Source organism: Natrix helvetica (assembly GCF_964273705.1).
Source record: "Natrix helvetica genome assembly, chromosome: 2".
In the NCBI taxonomy this organism is placed as follows: Eukaryota; Metazoa; Chordata; class Lepidosauria; order Squamata; family Natricidae; genus Natrix; species Natrix helvetica.
In genome coordinates this window covers 76,553,904-76,573,965 of record NC_138552.1, presented here as the reverse complement: position 1 = coordinate 76,573,965, position 20,062 = coordinate 76,553,904, and the positions used below count along the sequence as shown (strand labels likewise).

Here is a 20,062-nt window from a genome sequence, read left to right as displayed (position 1 = left end):
GAGAGAAACCAATGATTTGTCTATGGGTTGTATCGTTTGAAAGCAAGCTTCATATTGGTGGTTTGCAGCTGTACCTTTTGGATAGAATCACTGGATCTGCTCATGGTTAAACACCTGTGGATGGTGGCCATAAAGCACTCTTAATCTGAAATTTACTCCCAGATTTCAAAATTAGGATTTCCTCTTGGATCAGAAATAGGAGCACTGTGGTTAACACAGAACTATCCTAGTACATAACTCTCAAACATTCCTCTCATTAAAATTATTTAATGCTGCTTTTAGGATTACATATTAATATATTCTCATAATGCCATAGCTAGCAATATAAAAAAAATCTTTAAAAGTGTCCTTTTTACAAAGATCTGGGATTTAGACTTTCCCACCAGAGAGGACATGGAGTGAACCTTAGAATATAATATCTCAGATTCATATGCAGTTTTATATATAGTAGACTTGGCTGATTCCATAAGGCAGGGGTGTCAAACTCAAGGCCCAGGGGCCAGATCCAGCCGGCTGATGACCTGATGAATTGTGCTATTTCTTTCATATTAATAATTGAATTGTTTGTTTTCCATTTTATTTTGGGAATATATCAATATTTTGTTGTGAATTATTCTGAGTAGAGTTTTAAAAGAGTAGAATGTTGATAGTTAATTACTTAACTCCCACTCCAAAGCTGTTCTAGCTTTTTTTTTTTGTCTCAGTACAGGTAGTCCTCGACTTACAACAATTAATTTAGTGACCCTTCAAAGTTACAAAATCATTGACAAGTGACATGATCATTTTTCATAGTTATGACCGTTGCAGCCTTCCCATGATCATGTGCTCAAAATTCATAGGCTTGGCAACTGGTTCATATTTATGACCATTGCTATGTCCCAAGGTCGTATGATCCCCTTTTGCGACCTCCTGACAAGCAAAGTCAATGGGGAAGCCAGATTCACTTAACAACCAGGGAACTAACTTATCAGCTGGCAGGGATTCACATAACAACTGAAGCAGGAAAGATCGCAAAATGGAGCAAAATTCAGTTAACAAATGTCTTAACAACAGAAATGTTGGGCTCAATTATGGTCGTAAGTCAAGGACTACCAAAGGAAAAAGGCAAGCAGGAAGACATATTCTGAGAACAAAATGTAAGGATCGTTAAAGGTTTTTTCATCCTAAAGGACTACAACCATATCCTGAAAGTGAGTATGTGCACATTTGGATGAGAAGCAAAACGTCTTCAAAGAAAAACAAAGCAGTCCAGGTGCCTCTTGAAAAAGCACCTTTGCGGTGCCCTTTTTGTTAGTATTGTCAAGGATTCCAAGAAGACTGGTTTTTGGTTTTTTGTAATATTTATTATATATATATATATATAAATGAAATAGCATTCCTCTTATATTGAATGAAGATATATAAAATGAAGATACATAGGCTATAGCTTCAACATCTTAAGCATTTCATGCAAAAGAGGACAGTTACATTTTCTTAAGCAAGTATTTCTGAAAATATTCATATTAGCTTGCGTTTTCTCTCCCAGATGCTTCTAGAAATTACTTGAAGTAAGCAAGCACTTAAGTAATTCCTCCTGTTTATGGTGCATATGGTGGTGGTAACAGGCTGCTGGAGCTCTTATCATAAGCTGGTGGGGCATCTGGCACCTGTATCAATGAAAGTTGAGTAAGTTAATAATATGCAAAGAAAAGTAAAATTTCAAAATTCCCAGTGCTAATATGAAAATATTTCCGAAGAATAATCCTCCACCATTAACAATTTCCAGAACTGCACTACTTTTTATAATTAATATGTTAAGGAGTTATGCAAGTAATATATTATTGCATATATTTCATGATTCGTATTCATCAATTGTTGTAAGCATTCATTGTAAGAAATAGTTTGTGTACTGGATGGTAGCTGGAAGTGTGTGTGTGTGTGTGTGTGTGTACTGTTGGTTGGGTTCCAATATAAAATTATGCTTCTCTGTTCATCTAAGATATAACCAAGTGTTTAAGAGAAAGATTTCAATACTCAATATTCAACCTTTAATTTAAAAGAAATATATTCCCAAAAATAATAATCTTTTACATCAGGGGTCCTCAACCCCCGGATCATTCCCCATTACCAGGCTGTGGCCTGTTTGCAACTGGGCGCACACATGCAGCAGGTGTGCATGTGCGTTTGCATGCAGCTCCACTTGCAGAAGCAGCAGGCTGCTTGTGGGTGCTCCAGTTGTGTGATGGACGCGCACACTGGCCCCTTGCACAAATGGAATTCTGTGCATGAATATTCGCTCACACAGAACCATCTCCCCTCACTCCTCCACCAGGCCACCAAGCCAAAAAGGTTGGGGACTGTTGTTCTACGGAATAGACCAATAGTAGAGGTCACTAGTTGCCACAAGTCCCTCATTAAACCATTCATATTTATCATCGATATAGTTAACAGTCCATTCTTGGGCAATGACTTTTCCTTTTCATGGACCTTGGATAGTAGACCTCTGGTTGTATAAAAGAAACATAAACCAGTTACCAAGCAACAGAATGCCACTATGATACAATCATAGAGACCTGCCAAATCTATATCTTTTGGAGCACCTAGTCGTCTAATTTTTCCATTAGACAAACTGGATAAAATAGAGAAAATAATAAAGTAATTGGATATAATTGACATCAAAAAGGACAGAAGCCCAGAAATCACTGTAATATTTCAGATGCCCAGACTATCTTGTCACTGACCTCAAGGTGGCAGCTTAAGAAAAGGAATTTCAAAAATGAATTTAGTAACAACATGAATTAAAACAGCGTAGTTGAATTAGAATTCAAAGTTTTACTACAATTTCTTGTAAATTAAACAATTTGGCTAAGTAGCCAAAACTAAAAAGTAGTTAAGTCAGACATCCTTGTATTGTCAATCAAAATGTACAGTATAGTGTTTATATATTTTGACTGACAATACAAGGATGTCTCATTTAACTCATTTTTAATTTTTGGCTACTTAGATAAATCTATTTCTTTTTCCTATCCCGTCTTTCTCTTTCCCTTGTCCTCAAACCACTGGGAATGTAGAAGATAACCATGTGTGAATATTCTAAAAAGACAACCCTGGAGGATCTGCTTCCCCAAACATTCTTTCTTTCTGTCAAGTCCCAAAAAGGCAAAAGAGAACATTTGTGTGTACAGAGCAGTGTTTGGCTTTCCAGGACTATTTTTCCCTAAGCCAAAACCCAAAGGCACAGTCACAACATGAGGGAAAATAACTGCTCCATAGTTCATCAGAGTCAGATGAAATTACGCTGCAGTACAAATTTGCAAGTAGTTTACTAACAGGTAAATAAGTGTAATATTCTGATCACCATTGGATAATCGACAATGCTGAATATATTCAATAAAAATGGAAATATGTTTATAAGTAAAATGTAAGCCTGAAGGGGCTGGATGTCAATTTTGCACAAGCTTTCTGCATACTCGTTTCCCTGAAAATAAGCCATATCCTGAAAATAAGCCCTAACATGTTTTATGTGTGCACCTAATATAAGTCCTTCCCCCAAAATAAGCCCTACTTAAGAGCCTGCGCAGCCGGCTTTTCACCCATTCCATCTGGTTACTCGCAGTGCCACGGCCACAAGGCAAGTTGGGAGGGTGGGCCTGCTCCCATGCCCCACACTGATTTACCTCAGAGCCCCCACAGCCAGGTCATCCATGCCCCAACACCTGCCTCATGGCAGCAGCACTGGCAGCCACATGCAGCAGGAGCCCATGTGGTCCTACTTGCTCATGGCCGCAATGGAGCAGGAGGCTGAGGGTGTGCTGTGGCCGCGGCCCCAAGGCGAGGCATGTGTTGGGGCATGAATGGCCTGGATGTGGGGGCCCTGAGGTAAGTAGGGTGTGGGGCATCTCCACCCCAACCTCACCTCGTGGCCATGGCACCGGTGTGTCATTTGGCCTCCGTTGCGGCCACGAGTAAACAGAAAAGGTGGGCTTCCTGTACATTGAACACCCCCCCAAATAAGCCCTAGTGCTTATTTTGTCCAAAGGAAAATAAGGAAAGAAAACACGGGTATATAGTATGCATTGCCTGCTAGGAGCAATGAATGCAGACATAATTTTTACTTCATTTTTAATTTTAGTATTATTTTATCCAATCTATATCCAGCCCATTCTCATTTATTTTAGGACACATATCTCTCCTAACTCTTTTTAAACTGACTGTCTAAATCAGTGTTTCTCAAACTTGGCGACTTTAAGTCCTGTGGACTTCAACTCCCAGAATCCCCCAGCCAGCATAGCTGGCTGGGGAATTCTGGGAGTTGAAGTCTACAGGACTTAAAGTCGCCAAGTTTGAGAAACACTGGTAAATTGTACTCTCCTGAAGTATTTATCGAAAGTAATGATAAGCAATCATCTTACCACATGACTATAGCTGCTGGTGTATTCCCGCAAGGGCAATTTGGAGTCACTGAGGGAGCTTCTGCCTTCTGAGGTGGTCAGAGAGGCCAATCCAAAATTCTTACTCTTTGGCACAAAGATCAATATTAGAAAGAGTTCAGCATAACAGAAAGGAAATTTAGCAAATGAAAGAAAAGGAGATACGAAAGGGATCTTGAAATGCAAGGAGGAAAACACTGCAACATTAGAAAGACTTTTCAGCAAGAAGAGATAATACATTCTAATTATGTTAATGCAAAATGATTAACTTTCCCATGGCTATTGAGTAACTCAACTCATAGCTGAATTTGTGCCCATACTGTGGATCAAATGTTCCCAACCTGAAGGCCTGTGCTTCAGATCTCTTTAAAATTTGGATGCAGCTCTCAGAGAGCCATCCAAATTTGCCAGCAAACCATAATTTTTTCATATTACAGCAACAAGAATTTATTAAATATATTGTAACCATTCTTTCAACATATTCTTAATTAAATCAAATTTGAATCTAATTTGTTGCACCATCCCAGACACTGGCTTCCAATTTGCTTCCAGGTATAATTCAAATGACTGTACTTATTACTGTCCAAAGTACTTGTACAGTATAAGTACTGTACAAAGTACTTATTACTGTACTCACAAATTTCTACATGGCATGGGGCCAGCCATATGAGAGACTGCCTTATTCACATAATCTCTGTCAATTACATCAGGTTGACCAGAGGAGCAGGCTCCATATCTATTTTTGGGGGACTGTCATATAATGGACCCAAATAATAGTTGGATCTGCAGTCTAGAGTATCATACTGCCTTGAGAGTTGGCTGACTCCAACACTATTCCTCTTTCAGAAAGCCTTGAAGACCTGGTTATTTTCCCTGCAAGAGACTGGGAGAGTCAGTTTCACACTATTGGTGAAGGATGCATTGGGGAATCCCTTCGATTAGTTAGTTTTTTTTATACACACACATTGCATTTCCAAGTGTTTTAATTCCTGTTGGCTGCCCAGAGTCACATTGGTGAGATGGACAGCCACTTATTTATTTTATTTATTTATTTAGTTGATTTGTCAATCGTTTACAAGATAATAGGTATAAGAATAAACATGAGTATGAATGAAATGGGTATGAATAAATGGGGACAGTAGGACAGGGATGGTAGGCACGATATTGCGCTTATGCAACGCCTCTTAAAGATCTCTTAGAAATGAGGTGAGGTCAATAGTAAACAGTTTAAGGTTAAAGTTTGGGGGATTTGAAGATGTAACAACAGAGCCACTTAAATTGATAAAAATAAATAACAAAACTTTGAACACGATTGTGCTTAACTGGGTCACCGAACAAGATTGTGGCTGACCCAGTTAAGCATATTGTCTGAATGTAATTACAAAAGGATTCTTAAACAGCTCCAGACCAGAGTGTATTTCCTTTGGCAATGATTCATTACAGAATATTTGTATGTACAAAGGAAAAAGGAACAACACCTGAATCATACGGTATGGGTTCTATGCAGACTTGAGTTTAGCATATTTTGTAAAAATTAAACAATGTTCAAAGAGGTGGGTCTAATTAATAATCCAATAAGAAGGCAGTTTATTCTTACCAAAAGCCTTGTATAACCACTGTGCCTTTTACAACACCAACAGCCAAGAATCAGTAAAACTGCAAGTACAACTATTAGAATTCCAATACCTGTAGCCCTGTTGAAAAAGACACATTGATCTAATTACTGCTAAGGATCTGGAATGACTATTCTACATTTCGAAGGTACATGCAGAGAAAAAGTGACTTCAAACTTTACAAAAGATAGCTTTATTATTTCAATGGACATAAAATAACAGTTGTTATTAATAAATGCATAGTTTTATAAGGAATGTATTAATATTCAAATGATTTCAGAGAAATTTCATTTATCTATGAAAAACTGTATGCTAGAAACTCATGATCAGTTAGGAACAAAGGAATGAAGATGGACTTTTGATTACTGCAATTGGTTCAGTATTTGGAGGTTCTCTATCAATGTGAAATTCATGTCAGTGCTTATATGACATGCTGAGACATTATGTAGTTAGGACTAGTGCAACATTCAAATACCAACCATGGGTTAAATTGTAGTTAAGGGTTACAAACGTAATCTTAATTACAAATTACCATTTGTCATAGATTTATTCATGTTATTTCATGTTCCAATATATCAGCTTGACTAGAGTTGGGGGGGGTGTTAATCAGTGGTGGGATTCAAACATTTTTACTACCGGTTCTGTGGGCGTGGCTTGGTGGGCGTGGCAGGGGAAGGATACTGTAAAATCTCCATTCCTTCCCCACTCCAGGGGAAGGTTACCGCAAAATCCCCATTTCCTCCCAATCAGCTGGGACTCAGAAGGCAGAGAAGAGATGGGGGCGGGGCCAGTCAGCGGTGGTATTTACTGGTTCTCCGAACTACTCAAAGTTTCTACTACCTGTTCTCCAGAACTGGTCAGACCCTGCTGAATACCACCTCTGGTGTTAATTCCATGTTTTGTCCTTCAAAGGTAGAGACTGGATGCTGAGGCCACCACCGACTGAAATTCGTCCAGCTGTAATATCTCTATTAATCTGTCTCTATAACTCTACAGAAAGGTGTGAAAAGGTGTGTGAAAAGGTGTGGAGGGAAACTCTGCCTGTGTCCAGGAGATTCTGGCCTTGGTCAGACTATCATGTTAGTTTATTGCACTGTATCATATAATCTATTATAATATCTTATATTCAGTTATTGTATTTTTGTTGTATATGCTGTAATTTGCCAATGAGGGGGTATATCAATGGCATACATGCCAATTTATTTTATGAAATAGAATTATTTAGCAATTATTTTAAAAAATCAGTAAATGTCTGCCAGTGACTTGGTAGCCCAAACCAAGAAATCAAGAAGGATGAAACTGCTTTTATTGAGGATCTTGCAAATCTGATTTTTTGCTGCATCTCCTCTCCTTTCTTATACTTTTGTGAATTAGGGAAGTGCTATCTCAGTCACTTACTAATGCTGTTGTGGATTTAAAATATGTTTTTTCTTTAGATCCCATATTTCTCTCAGGCTCATCTTCCTTACTCTGTATAATTAACCACTATAAAACAGCCTGTAATCCTGAACAAACATGGATAAAACTTGAATTTCCTGGTACTGAAATGCTGGGTAAGTGGCTTACCCATAGTTAATTCATAGTACAATCTAGCATAAATTTTGCTATATATTTTCAATTCCACAACAAAGTAGATAGCAAAGTGGATTGTTACATGCCTCTGCAATTCCATAAGTGAACCATATGTAGTACCAGGGAGTCAATATAGGACAAAGAAGAAAAGCACTCACATCTGTTGCCCTTTCCGCAAATGAAAAGCATATATTTCACATTGAATTCTTTTTTAATTGTCCCAAAATGCTTACTCTTCTGCAGAAAGAGAAGTATATCCCTTCCCCCTAACAAAGTTGTCATCTAGGTAATGCTGTCCCCTAGGCATCTTGCTTTGTTCAGGTCTCACCTAAAAAAAAAAAAACAAATAGAGCAATGCCTGGTCTGTATAATATATTCCCAAGAGATTTTTGAAATGAAATGCAAAAATATAGTCTTACTTTTCAGCAGCATGAAAGGTGTTTTGTTGTAACTATAGTATAGCACAAGCATCATTATGCTATGTTCTCATCCCCAACCTGCTGAGGAAATCTAAAAGTCTCTTTAGATGTTTCTGTTTTGAAGTACGACCATATTTTTCGGAGTATAAGACGCACCAAGATTTTGAAGAGGCAAATTAAAAAAAAAAGTTTGTGCACTCTGCAGACCTCTCAAAATTGGCCCATTTTTCATGAAAAAGGGGCCCGTTTTTGTAAAAAAAAATGCATGCATAGCCTTTAGGAGGCTTATAGAGTGCTCCTGGGGGCTGTGGGGGCAAAAACGAGCAGAAAATGGCCCATTTTTCACTCATTTTTGCCCTCCCCAGCCCCCAGGAGCACTCTGGAAGCCTCCTAAAGGCTATGAATGGCCATTTTTGCAAAGAGGGCATGGTTTCGGGAGGCCAAAAATGCTTTATTCAGTGTATAAGACATACCCAGATTTTCACTCTCTTTTTGGGGGGGAAAAAGGTGCACCTTATACTCTGAAAAATATGGTATTTTCTTCCTTTCCACCAACAAGGTTTTATTAGGGTTATGATCCAGCAGGCTTTATCAATGTTGTGGTTGGTGCTTAGTGGTGGGATTCAAATTTTTTTACTACCGGTTCTGTGGGCGTCGCTTGGTGGGCAGGGCATGGCATGGCTTGGTGGGCATGGCTTGGTGTGCGTGGCAGGGAAAGGATACTGTAAAATCTCCATTTTCACCCCACTCCAGGGGAAGATTACTGTAAAATCTCCAATCCCTCCCCACTCCAGAGGAAGATTACTGCAAAATTCCCATTTCCTCCCGATCAACTGGGACTCGGGAGGCAGAGAATAGATGAGGACAGGGCCAAGTCAGAGATGGTATTTACCGGTTCTCCAAACTACTCAAAATTTCCACTACCGGTTCTCCAAACTGGGCAGAACCTGCTGAATACCACCTCTGTTGGTGCTGTGGTAAGGAGTGGGACTCCTGTCTTGGTTAGTCTAGAACAGTGATGGCGAACCTTTTTTGGCTCGTGTGCCACAAGTGGGGGGAGCGCAGGGGGGTCGAGTGCGGGCGTGCCACGCCCATAATGCAATGCGTGACCCCCCCAGTGCGCATGCACGCAAAACGCGCGACCCCCCCCATTTTTACATGTTTTTTTTGCCCTCCCCAGGCTCCAGGGGCTTTATAGGAGCCTGGGGAGGGCAAAAAGAGCCTCCCCCGACCCCCCGGAGGCCCTCTGGAGGCTTCAGGGACTGTCCAGAGGCTTCCCTGAAGCCTTCGGAGCGCTTAAAACCACCCTCCGAGCAAACCGGAAGTGACTTCCAGGTTGCTCGGAGGGTCGTTTTAAACACTCCGAAGGCATCAGGGAAGCCTCGGACGGTCCCTGAAGCCTTCGGAGCGCTTAAAACCACCCTCCGAGCAAACCGGAAGTAACTTCCGGGTTGCTCGGAGGGTCGTTTTAAGCGCTCCGAAGGCATCAGGGAAGCCTCGGACCGTCCCTGAAGCCTTCGGAACGTTTAAAACGACCCTCCGAGCAAACCGGAAGTCACTTCCGGTTTGCTCGGAGGGTGGTTTCAAGCGTTCCAAAGGCTTCAGGGATGGTCCCTGAAGCCTCCGGGGGGGCGGGGGAGGCGGTTTTCGCCCTCCCCAGGCTCCTATAAAGCCTCTGGAGCCTGGGGAAGGCGAAAAAATAGCTTTTAAAAAAGTGAACTCAGCTGGCCAGCGCGCGCATGCACGCTGGCCAGCTGACAGGGCAGCGTTTCGCGTGCCTGACAAATGGCTCCGCATGCCACTTGTGGCACACGTGCCATAGGTTCGCCATCACGGGTCTAGAAGATCTCCAAGGTCTCTTCCAGCCCTATGATTCTGATTTCTGTCAGCTACTTCAGGCTTTTATTCCTCCTCATTTCCAGTTGCTGAGAATAGCTCTCCATGGTAATTTTGTCTTGGGCCTTAAGAGAAATGAGGCACTCCGCTTTCACAGAAACATCTCCTCCCATTGTCTCTGCTGGGTGCTTTCTGAAGTGCTTGTTAGAGCTTGTGCAGAGTCTTTATAAACATGGCCTTTGTGCTTTGGAAAAAGTACTGTCTTATTTAGAGAATGCTAATTTGATTCTGCCCCGAAGGCTATTTTCATTTTTTAAAAAAAGTTCATGTGATGATTAGCTTGATCATGCAATGAATGATTGATTCTGTTTACATATTTCAAAGAGGTGATACTTAGAACATATGATCTGCCCACTGATGCAACAATTCAATTAAAAATGAAATACTATGAAGGGCCTTTACTTACGGAAAAAGCTGGAGAGCAGCTGCCAATCAATTCAAGCTTCCTGGACAAATACTTTCCAATCAGTATCAGAAATACAAAAACAGGACTCCAGGTTAGATTTTGCAATTAAATTTTGCTGTCAAGAGCAGATTATCCAATTTACAATGGTATCTGAATGTAAAACCCCTTTTATTTATAAACTGTAGAAATATGGTTCTCGTTATAACATTTAAAAGGATTTCAGATCTTGGTTTTATCTGATATAGCTTTTGATAACCCTGGGGTAAGTGCACCAGACTAATGTTTTTACAACCATATCACACAATGTATTTAATGTGGAGTCGAACAAGTGTGTCTGTATAGGGCAGTGCTTCTCAATTATTTTCTGTCATGCCCCCCCTAGGAAGAAGAAAACATTTCGCGCCCCCCGCGCAACTGTAAATAGTATCATTTGTCTATAAAATTGTTATAAGTACACCTCTGCATAACACTGTATCCTTATTAACGCATAAGAGAATAAAAAAAGAAAGAAATGTGGATCAATTTACAACAAAGAATAGCTTTATTAACTGTAGCAGAAAAGATTTAAAGGAGCACAGGATTTAAAGGAACACAATATTAAAAAAAACTTTAACCTGCAAAACAAAAATATATAAAATAATTTGAGCTGAGCCCCCCTTTACGGAGCCTCGCGCCCCCCCTGGGGGGCCCGCCCCACTATTTGAGAAGCACTGGTATAGGGAAATAAAATACATATAGACAAAATTAAATGTCCATGCTACAAGTATCTCTCAACAGAACCTATTTATCTCTTTTTGCATGTTCTGTATACTCTTTAAATCTGATCCAGAAAGTGGCTTGAGCAGATGTGGAGATATAGGAGGAACTTCCGTACAATGAAGGAACATGGAAAAAATCCATAGCTTGAATAAAAACACACTTATTTCATTTTGTATATATCCTGTAATCAAGGAGTGGTAATGAGCTTTGTTAAGATATACTTTCTCTAATGTCTCAAACTTTTTAATGGATTTGTTTTGTTGTCATTTATATAAATACCCCCCCAAAATTAATCATCCATACCAAATCAAGCTGAATGGTTTAATCTAATTTGTATGACTTCAGCCTTAGAAAAATATATACACAGTTTGGGTTAGCCACAATTATGCGATGTAAATCCAATTAAAGGCAGTAAACAGGCTAACATTCTGCAAGATCAGAATCAAAACAGCATTCATTCATTTAAGTTTCTTTCAAACAAAAATCACACAATTAAAAAGCAGCAACAAACTAAAGCACCATAAAAATTCATTAGTTTTGATGACTGTCGATTTATGGGTACATAAAATGTTAGTTTTAATACTAAGTTTTAAAACACTAAAATCTGATTTCACAATAATCTAAAACCAAAAGTGTGGTATTGTTTAAAAGCAAAGTAGCAAATTATGCACTGAAGTAAAATAATCATCAATTGCATCAAATGTATTTTTCAGAAATAAGGAATCTTATCGAGCTGAAATTTAATATAAAACCTAGCAAACAAAAATTCGGAGTCTTACCAGTTCCTATACATCCAGGGTCTGGCTGAGCTATGAAAGGTTTTCTCATTTTTTCTTAGGATTAGCTAACCCTCATGACTATCACGAGTGAATTCCTGGCAATGCAGCTTTTGATCACTGTAATTGGCATGATTTAGCTATAAAATGGCTTTTATTCCTCAGTCTAGCTTCTCCCCCACTAGTTTAAACAACTTAATACTAAATCATCTTCCTTAATCTAATGCTCTCCAGATTATCTGTCTGGGCATTTTGGGAGATAAATTCCTAAGATATCTAGAGAAAACAATCTGAAGAAGGTTGTTTTGATCCTATAATATGGTTGCAAGTAGCCTAAACTTGCTTTCTTGTTGTTTTAATCTATTGGTTCTGATTTTTTAGGGTCCCCAATGCCACAGCCCACTTCCACCAGCCCATCACTTATGTGGCCCGGTTCCCTGGGCCGGTTCCCCCCTCCCTCCCAGCTAGCCTGCCAAGCTGCAAAGGTCGGGGAACCATTACTTTAGGGCAGTGGTCGGCAAGCCGTAGCTCGCGAGCCACATGTGGCTCTTTACACATTTTAATGCGGCTCTTCTGTGTGCCGGGCGCCCGTTCCCCTCCCTCCTCTCGGGCACTTCAAAATAAGCGCACCTTTCCCTTTTTTCTTTTCGACCCACAATGATTAGGGAGGATCCTGAAGTCGGGCGGGGAAGAGAAGCGAGGAGGCAGAAAAAGAAACGGAGGCTAAGGAGCTTCCCCCCCGCCCCCTCCCAGCAAAAATCTAACTGGGGAGCCGGGCGGGCAGTAGCAAATTAGCCGATCACGCCGCGTGTCCACGTGGCGTGATCGGCTAATTTGCTACTGCCCGCCCGGCTCCCCGGTTAGATTTTTGCTGGGAGGGTGGGGAAGCTCCTTGGCCTCCGTTTCTTTTTCTCCCTCCACGCTTCTTGGGGCTCCACCAATGGGGGAGCAAGGCCCGCCCAGCGCCAGGCTTTGGGCTAACACAGAGGTCTGCAAAGTTGGCTGTTTTAAGACTGGTGGACTTCAATTCTCAGAATTCTGGGAGTTGAAGTCCACCAGTCTTAAGAGCCAATTTTGCAGATCCCTGGGCTAATATGATTGATGCCCTTGGTGGACTTCAATTCTCAGAATTCTGGGACTTGAAGTCCACCAGTCTTAAGAGCCAATTTTGCAGATCCCTGGGCTAATATGATTGATGCCCTTGGTGGACTTCAATTCTCAGAATTCTGGGAGTTGAAGTCCACAAGTCTTCAAGCTGTCAGGTTTGAAGACCCTGGGTTTTTTTTTCTAAAGGGTTGGGGGTGCAAGGGTCTTGCAACTTGACAGCTTTAAGACTTGCACGCTTCAATGCCAGAGTTTCTGAGCCAACATGACTGGAGGAGCAATTCTGGGAGTTGAAGTCCACAAGTCTTAAAGCTATCAGGTTTGAAGACCCCTTGGGGTTTTTTTCCTAAAGGGTTATGGATGCAAGGATCTTGTAACTTGACAGCTTTAAGACTTGCGTGCTTCAAATGCCAGAGTTTATTGAAACTAAAAACAGTGTACCATCCTATGTATTTTCGGTTTTAAAAATGTGGCTCTCAAAATAAATTTCAATCGTGGTTTTGGCGAGATTTGGCTCAGTTGAAAAAAAAGGTTGCCCACCATTGCTTTAGGGCAGTGGTCGGCAAGCCGCGGCTCGCGAGCCACATGCGGCTCTTTACACATTTTAATACGGCTCTTCTGTGTGCCGGGCGCCCGCTCCCCTCCCTCCCACTGTTCCCTCTAAGGTGCGCGGCTGCTAGAACTGGCCGCCCGCAAAGGACCTTCCCGGACTTGTTTTGGTGAGCACAGGGCGACTGACGCCAGGAAAGCAAGCCCGGGGAGGAGGTCCTTTGTGGGTGGCCAATCCTAGCTGCTTGCGCCCGGCGGTGCAGCTAAAGTAAAGCCCCTGCCGCTACCAGAATATCTGCTGCTGCCTCCTCCTCCTCTAACAGCACCCGACGCTGCGGCAGAGGTGAAGCCGCCAAAGCTCCCGCCGGCGCCCCCGCCTATGGCAGCGGCGCCTCCCCCTCCGTTCGGAGCACCTGAGTTGGGCCCCGCGTTACCCCTGCCCCCTCCTCCTCTGCTGTGCTTTTGAGGAGCCATGAGGCCGCGGGAGCCAGTAGGAAGGCGGCGGGGGGGGCAGGAGCAGGGAAAAAAAGCCTCATGGCTTCTCAAAAGCATGGCGGCGGCGGAGAAGGCAGCAGGGGTAACGCGGTGCTCCGAGTGGAGGGGGGCGCCAGCGGGAGCTTTGGCGGCTTCACTCCAAATGTAGTGATGCTGTTGGAGGAGGAGGAGGAGGCAGCTGTTGTTCTGGTGGCGGCAGGGGCTCGTCGGCATCTTCAGCAGCAGCCCTGCCCCCTGTGAAAAAAGCCGAAGATGGATCCACGCAGATGACGTCGCCGCAACATGACTGGAGGAGGAATTCTGGGAGTTGAAGTCCACAAGTTTTCAAGCTGTCAGGTTTGAAGACCCTGGGTTTTTTTTTTCTAAAGGGTTAGGGATGCAAGGATCTTGTAACTTGACAGCTTTAAGACTTGCATGCTTCAATGCCAGAGTTCCTGAGCCAACATGACTGGAGGAGGAATTCTGGGAGTTGAAGTCCACAAGTTTTCAAGCTGTCAGGTTTGAAGACCCTGGGTTTTTTTTTCTAAAGGGTTAGGGGTGCAAGGATCTTGTAACTTGACAGCTTTAAGACTTGCGTGCTTCAAATGCCAGAGTTTATTGAAACTAAAAACAGTGTACCATCCTATGTATTTTCGGTTTTAAAAATGTGGCTCTCAAAATAAATTTCAATCGTGGTTTTGGCGAGATTTGGCTCAGTTGAAAAAAAAGGTTGCCCACCACTGCTTTAGGGCAATGATTCTCAAGATGGGCTATATTTCTAGAGGGGCACAGTCTTTTTTAAGATACAGTTTAGGTTCATAAACAGGGAAAACCATAAAGTACCCTTCCCTGGCTAACAGGGACTCTAAAGGGGTGGTTTCAGAGGTAAATGAGGGAGCTATGAACAAAAAAAGGTTGAGAACCCCTGCTTTAGGGTATATCAACTCATTTTTCCACATGACCAACTTTCAGATATTTGAAGACTGCTTCTGTATCTCCCCTCAGCTGTCTCTTCCCTAAATTATACATATCCAATTCCTCACAAGGCTTCATTTCCAGGCCTCTTACAATCTTTATAACCAACTTGTCACTGTCTGTTTTGAACTGTGGCGTTCAGAACTGGACACTGTACTCCAACTGGGACTGACCAGTGGATGGACAGAAACAATTATGTTCTGTGATCTGACAGTATTCTCTTTGTATCAGCTACTTATAGCAGATTACAAATAGCAGCCATAAAGCAGAGGATCCAGGATTCCTGAATGTATTGGACTTCATTCTAGGTGGATAGAACAACCTATCTTGAAGAGGGGCTGTTGTATGGAAAATAGGTGAAGAGACCCCTAGTTGTGCCACTTTTGACTCCTAAATTAAAGATAGGATGCAAAACAAACAAATACATTTAAGTTGCAAGACTCCACTTCTGTCCACTTCTACATGGGAGTAAGTTCAACTGAATTACAGACATTTCTCTATAACCCGGGTGTCAAACTTGCAGTGTCACATTGCCATCACGTGACATTTTGCGATGTTTTTTCTCTTCGCAGACTGGGGTGGGCGTGGCTTGCGCATGGCACATCTGGCCCACGGGCCACCAGTTTGATACCACTGCTCTATAACATAGAATTATAAATTATTAATTAATTCAATTTAACTGCTGCCCCTTGCTGTTGAAGTGACTCCGGGCAGTTATATCGTCTCTTTGCACAGATAATCATACATAAGATGAAAGCACAAAGGTTTTGAACAACTGATTGGCCGATTGGTATCATGTTCAGTTTCTGAACTTTTAGTATGAGCTCTGGGAGTTGGCATTAATGTTCAAAAATGAATTTCCTCATTGGGTAGTGTTTTATGGTACTGTTGAAAGCACTCACGAGGGAGGCCACACGCTGGACCTTGTCTTTGTCTCTGGCCAGTGGATGAGTGATCTGGGAATAGGGGATCCTACCATTATTCCCCTGTCATGGTCGGATCACTCACTTCTCCGGCTGGACTTCCCTGGTGCTACCCCCCGCCGCGAGGAGGCGGAACTGGAAGGTATTAGATGGTTCCGCCCCAAGCGCCTGATGGAACCAGATAGGTTCCAGACGGAGCTTGGGCCACCTCCTGTGGACCTGACCCGCCCCCAAGTGGAGGACCTGGTAGACGCATGGAATAGTGCGACTACCGGGGCCCTAGACCGGGTGGCGCCTTTGCGGCCTCTCTCGCGGCGACGAACCACCCTGGCCCCTTGGTTTACCGAGGAGCTAAGGGTGATGAAACGCCACAAGAGACGCCTAGAGAGTCGTTGGAGATCCTCCCGTTCCGAATTCGACCGAGCACAGGCACGAGCCTATTTGAGGACGTACCTCGTGGCATTAAGAGCGGCCAAACGTCAACATTGCGCCGCTCTTATTGCGTCCGCAGATAACCGCCCTGCCGCCCTGTTTCGGGTGACTCGCTCCCTCTTGTTTGAGAGACCGCGGGAAGCCCCTTTACAGGGCAGAGCAGAGGAGTTTGGGAAATATCTACAGGACAAAGTCGCTCAAATCCGGATGGGATGGGCCCCTTTCAGTGGTTCAGTAGAGACGCCCGTGGCGAGTCTTGAGGGACCGCTTTGGGAGGAGTTTGACTCGGTTGCCATCGAGGATTTGGACAGGTTGCGTGGACGTCTGCGACCCACCACATGTTTATTGGACCCGTGTCCCTCCTGGCTTGTACTGGCATCCTGGGAGGTTACGCGCGACTGGCTCCTGGGCCTAGTGAACGCCTCGTTGGGTGAGGGGTCTCTACCGGCTGCCTTGAAAGAGGCGGTGGTGAGGCCCCTGCTCAAGAAGCCTTCCCTGGACCCAATGGACCTAGTCAATTATCGTCCAGTCTCCAACCTTCCTTTCTTAGCGAAGGTTGTAGAGAGTGTGGTGGTACAGCAGTTCCCATGTCACCTGGAGGAAAATGATTATCTAGACCCGCGCCAGTCCGGCTTCCGTCCCGGGCACAGCACCGAGACGGCCTTGGTCGCATTGGTTGATGATCTCTGGAGGGCCAGAGATAGGGGTTGTTCCTCTATCCTGGTCCTATTAGATCTCTCGGCGGCGTTCGATACCATCGACCATGGTATCCTGTTGCACCGGCTAGAGGGGTTGGGAGTCAGGGGCACCGTTTTACGGTGGTTTGGCTCCTACCTCTCTGACCGGACGCAACGTGTGTTGGCAGGGGAACAGAGATCGACCCGGAGGCCACTCACATGTGGAGTGCCACAGGGATCGGTGCTCTCGCCTCTCCTGTTCAACACATACATGAAACCGCTGGGCGAGATCATCCGTGGTTTTGGGGTGGGATATCATCTGTATGCTGATGATACTCAGCTATACATTTCCACCCCGAACCACCCCAATGAGGCCGTCGAAATGATGTCCCGGTGTTTGGAGGCCGTACGGGTCTGGATGGATGGCAACCGACTAAAACTCAACCCTTCCAAGACGGAGTGGCTGTGGCTTCCGGCCTCCCGGTTCAACCAGGTGCTTCCATCTCTGGCCATCGGGGGCGTGCAACTAGCCCCCATGGAACAGGTGCGCAATTTGGGCGTCCTCCTAGATGCCCGGCTGTCCATGGATGACCATGTAACAGCCGTGGCAAGGGGGGCGTTCCATCAGGTCCGCCTGATGCGCCAATTGCGCCCCTTATTGGACCGGGATGCCCTACGCACAGTCACCCATGCGCTAGTGACGTCTCGCCTGGACTACTGCAATGCTCTCTACATGGGGCTTCCCTTGAGATGCACTCGGAGACTGCAGTTGGTCCAGAACGCGGCCGCGCGGGTGATTATGGGGAGGACTAGATACTCCCCTGTAACACCTCTCCTGCGCGAGCTGCACTGGCTTCCTGTGGTCTACCGAGTGCGTTTCAAGGTTTTGATTATGATCTTTAAAGCGCTTCATGGCACAGGGCCTAGTTACATGCAGGATCGCATCCTGCCCCACACATCCCTGCGACCAATTCGCTCACACAGAGAGGGACTTCTCCGGGTGCCGTCCGCCAAACAGTGTCGGGGGGCGACACCCAGGAGCAGAGCCTTCTCTGTGATGGGCCCAGCCCTGTGGAATGACCTCCCCCGTGACATCAGGATTACTTCCGACCTCCGCTCCTTCCGTGTACAACTGAAGACCCACCTCTTTCAATTATCTGGCCTGGCTCAACCGTAATTTTTCTCACTCCTCCTGACTGTCTTTTTAAATTTTAAATTTTAATTGTACATTGGGTCTTTTATAATTGGGGTATTTTAATGGGGATTTTAACTGTCTAAATGTTGTAATTGGTTACCTCCTCCGTGCATGTGTGTCTCTGTATTTTTGTATGTTTATGTGTTTGTACACATGTTTCTATGTTCTATATGCCCATTGTACGCCGCCCCGAGTCCTGCCTGGAAAGGGAGCGGCTAATAAATTCAAATTTATATTTATATTATATTTATATTTTCTGTTTCACAACTCTCATAAAAGAAATGTGGACCAGATATGGTTTATGTATACATAAATAGTTCTTTGTCAATGTTAACAGCACATAGTCACAAATAACCCATGTGACAATATAACTAATACGTTTGTATCTTGCCAGGGGCTGATTTAACATTCAGAGAATTTAAGATTCTAAATGTCAGTGTTCTGCTTTTCTTAGGTGCAGTGAGAAATCACTAAAGTCAACCAAATTGACCACTTCATAAGAGGGAGCATAATATTGAATTATTCAACCTGATCTTAGGTTGAAGACAATTAACAAGGCAATTCTCTCCATGCCTACTCTGAGGTAAGTTACACTAAGATCAAAAGGAGGGATTCCTGGGATGGCTAAGAGCACCAGCGTTCCTGCAAAAGATCCCCTTGCAGCCTCTCCTCAATTTTTTAAGAATACATTCCCTTTTAATTCTAAAAAAGGAAATGGAAATTCTTTTGATATTTAACATACATCATTGTTAGTGTCTGGCAGCTTTTACCATACCAGGAAGAATCAACCATTTTATATCTAGTATTGGAGATGTGAGTACATCATCCATGAAACTATTAGAAAAAAAAGACTGATAACTTGTTTACTGAAAAATAAATATTTAATAAATATTTAATGTCTAAGAATCTTTTTTTTTATACTGTAGAACGGCTTCAATACAGATTGTCCTCGACTTACTACCACAATTGAGCCCAGAATTTATGCCGCTAAATGGGAAATTTGTTGAGTTTTGTCCCCATTTTACAATTTTTCTTGCTATATTTGTTAAGTGAATCACTGCAGTTGTTAAGTTAGTAACACGGTTGTTAAATGAATCTGGCTCCCCCATTGACTTTGCTTGTCAGAAGGTTGCAAAAGGTGATCACGCACACGCTCATTGGGGCCACAACCCAGAAGAGAGGCTGACCAGGAGGCGTGCTGGAAAATGAACTCTTGGTTTCTGGCGCGCGCATGCGTGCTAGCCAGCTAGTCTTTTAGTTACTGATATGCATGCAGGCGATGATCAGCTGGCCTGTCACTGCGTTAATTTGTTTGCTAGCCAAACTGAACTAAATAGCTGAACTGAAAGAGTTACTGCGCAGGTCATAAGCCTTATCTGACAATGATTTATTGCGCATGCTTAACATGTTTATATACATCACACATTCCAGAGACTTCTTCCCTTTTGATCTTTGTCCGTCTGCCAGGAAGCTGGGAGACGAACTGTTTCTTGCCAAAATGTAACAATTAGATAGATTTGTTTTATTTTCTATTTTATTATTTTTGTATTAAAGTTTGTTTTTTAATTAGAACATGTTTCCGGGATTTTATTTTATTTTTCGCTCATTGAAGATATGCCTGTTTGGAAAAGCCGCGGTCTAAGACCTCATTTAGTTCAGGGTGAAATATCTTCCCCTGACATGGCCAGCATACATGCACTTGCCAGAAAACAGACCAGCTCTTCCAGTTTCCGGCACTGATGCGTGTACTAAGGCCAGCTGATCATCATGCGTGCATGTGTGCCAGAAACACAAAAAGGAACAGGCGTGCCATAGGTTCGCCCTCACAGCCCTATACCATTTCAGACAAATGGTTGTCCAATCTCTTCTTAAAAACTTCCCGT

At 43.3% G+C, this 20,062-nt stretch overlaps 1 protein-coding gene across 2 annotated transcripts; it reads right to left on the bottom strand.

Moving 5' to 3' along the window:
• Nucleotides 1-1,333: 1,333 nt before the first annotated feature.
• Nucleotides 1,334-20,040, bottom strand: MLANA (melan-A). 2 transcript variants are annotated; one of them, XM_081942507.1, is made up of 6 exons: nucleotides 20,017-20,040; nucleotides 10,316-10,366; nucleotides 7,828-7,922; nucleotides 6,007-6,103; nucleotides 4,392-4,496; nucleotides 1,334-1,646 (listed from the first exon to the last, which is right to left on the bottom strand). In XM_081942507.1, exons 1-6 carry the CDS (start codon nucleotides 20,017-20,019, stop codon nucleotides 1,578-1,580), a joined length of 420 nt encoding a protein of 139 aa, XP_081798633.1. In that variant the 5' UTR covers nucleotides 20,020-20,040; the 3' UTR covers nucleotides 1,334-1,577. The 2 variants fall into 2 exon arrangements, with proteins under 2 accessions (XP_081798633.1, XP_081798634.1); XM_081942508.1 differs by lacking the exon at nucleotides 20,017-20,040 and adding an exon at nucleotides 11,854-11,928.
• Nucleotides 20,041-20,062: the final 22 nt, after the last annotated feature.